Raw genomic sequence first — 1,081 nt, 5'->3', positions numbered from 1 at the left:
ACTGTTTTGGAATCTCATAACGGCATAAAGTCGAAAGCAAACCAAGGTTAAGGGGTACATAGCAGTGTAATATACCATCCAGTAAGGCATCAGAAGAATAAGAAGACGCGTCTGAATTTCAGTCTACAAAGTACAATATTATTTACTGAGCCTACACAAGAGGAAACTTATTGGAAGTGCTTCAGTCGCGCAGCAATCGCAATCAACCTTGTCCAAGATGTGAAGGCCGTCTTGTTTAATCACAATAATTTCTGAGCTATTGTTAGACGGAGATTGAGAAAATTGCGAAAGATTGAAACCATGAAGATTCTTGTTTTTACATCCGTATTCATACATCTTTCGTCGCGACTTTCCGTCACCAAAGCCACCGAAGCCGACTTCGATGCTCTCATAGCCTCGATGGAAGCCGACACAAGTGAGCTCGCCCGGCAAGTTGAATTCCTCTACCAAACTCGTTGCAGCGAGGCGTCCATGGAGGCATGCGCTCGCGCTAACTACAACGAGTGCACATCGCTGTATCCAAACCAGACATGCCCCGGAGGTCAAGATTTGAATGTTGCCCAATGCGGCGATGGCGTCTCATGTGCCAGTCTCTGGGACTATTCCGTATCGAATACTCGCTTGCATACAGACCTGATTGGTGCCAGTGGAGGGAACCCGTCTGACCCTAACGTCATCGAGACCGTCTGCTTCACCCAGCAGCTGGACGAGTTCTTCATTCGAAAGCGAGCTGAGCAGAAGCCATACTGGGACAGACTTGGGCTGCGGACTCCTCAAATGTACTTTGGATCACAGAATGGTGCCTTTCGCATATATCCGGCAAGACAGTCGGAAACTTGCGGGGCATTCGATCCTCGTGTCCGGCCCTGGTACATTGCCGCCAGCAGCGGACCCAAAAATGTAGTACTTGTCCTCGACACTAGTAATAGCATGACGGACAAAAGCCGTCTTGCTCTTCTCAAGCAAGCTGCCAAGCAAGTCATCAAAACCTTGACAGTCGGAGACCGTGTTGCCATTGTCGACTTTTCATGGCAGGCGAAGTTGTTTGCTCAAGACGACCAATTTCTCTTCACGGCAACGA

The 1,081-nt window shown here is 48.7% G+C and overlaps 1 protein-coding gene across 1 annotated transcript; it reads left to right on the top strand.

Moving 5' to 3' along the window:
* Window positions 1-300: 300 nt before the first annotated feature.
* PHATRDRAFT_bd1540 (hypothetical protein) lies at window positions 301-1,040 on the top strand (the record flags this gene model as incomplete). The annotated part of the gene is made up of 1 exon (XM_002176461.1): window positions 301-1,040. A coding segment is annotated over one exon (740 nt), but the record flags the coding sequence as incomplete, so codon positions are not given.
* Between the last annotated feature and the right edge of the window lie 41 nt (window positions 1,041-1,081).

The sequence above is a fragment of the Phaeodactylum tricornutum genome, genomic scaffold, assembly GCF_000150955.2.
Source record: "Phaeodactylum tricornutum CCAP 1055/1 PHATR_bd_52x36 genomic scaffold, whole genome shotgun sequence".
Lineage (NCBI taxonomy): Eukaryota > Bacillariophyta > Bacillariophyceae > Surirellales > Neidiaceae > Phaeodactylum > Phaeodactylum tricornutum.
This window is presented reverse-complemented; position numbering and strand designations above follow the sequence as displayed.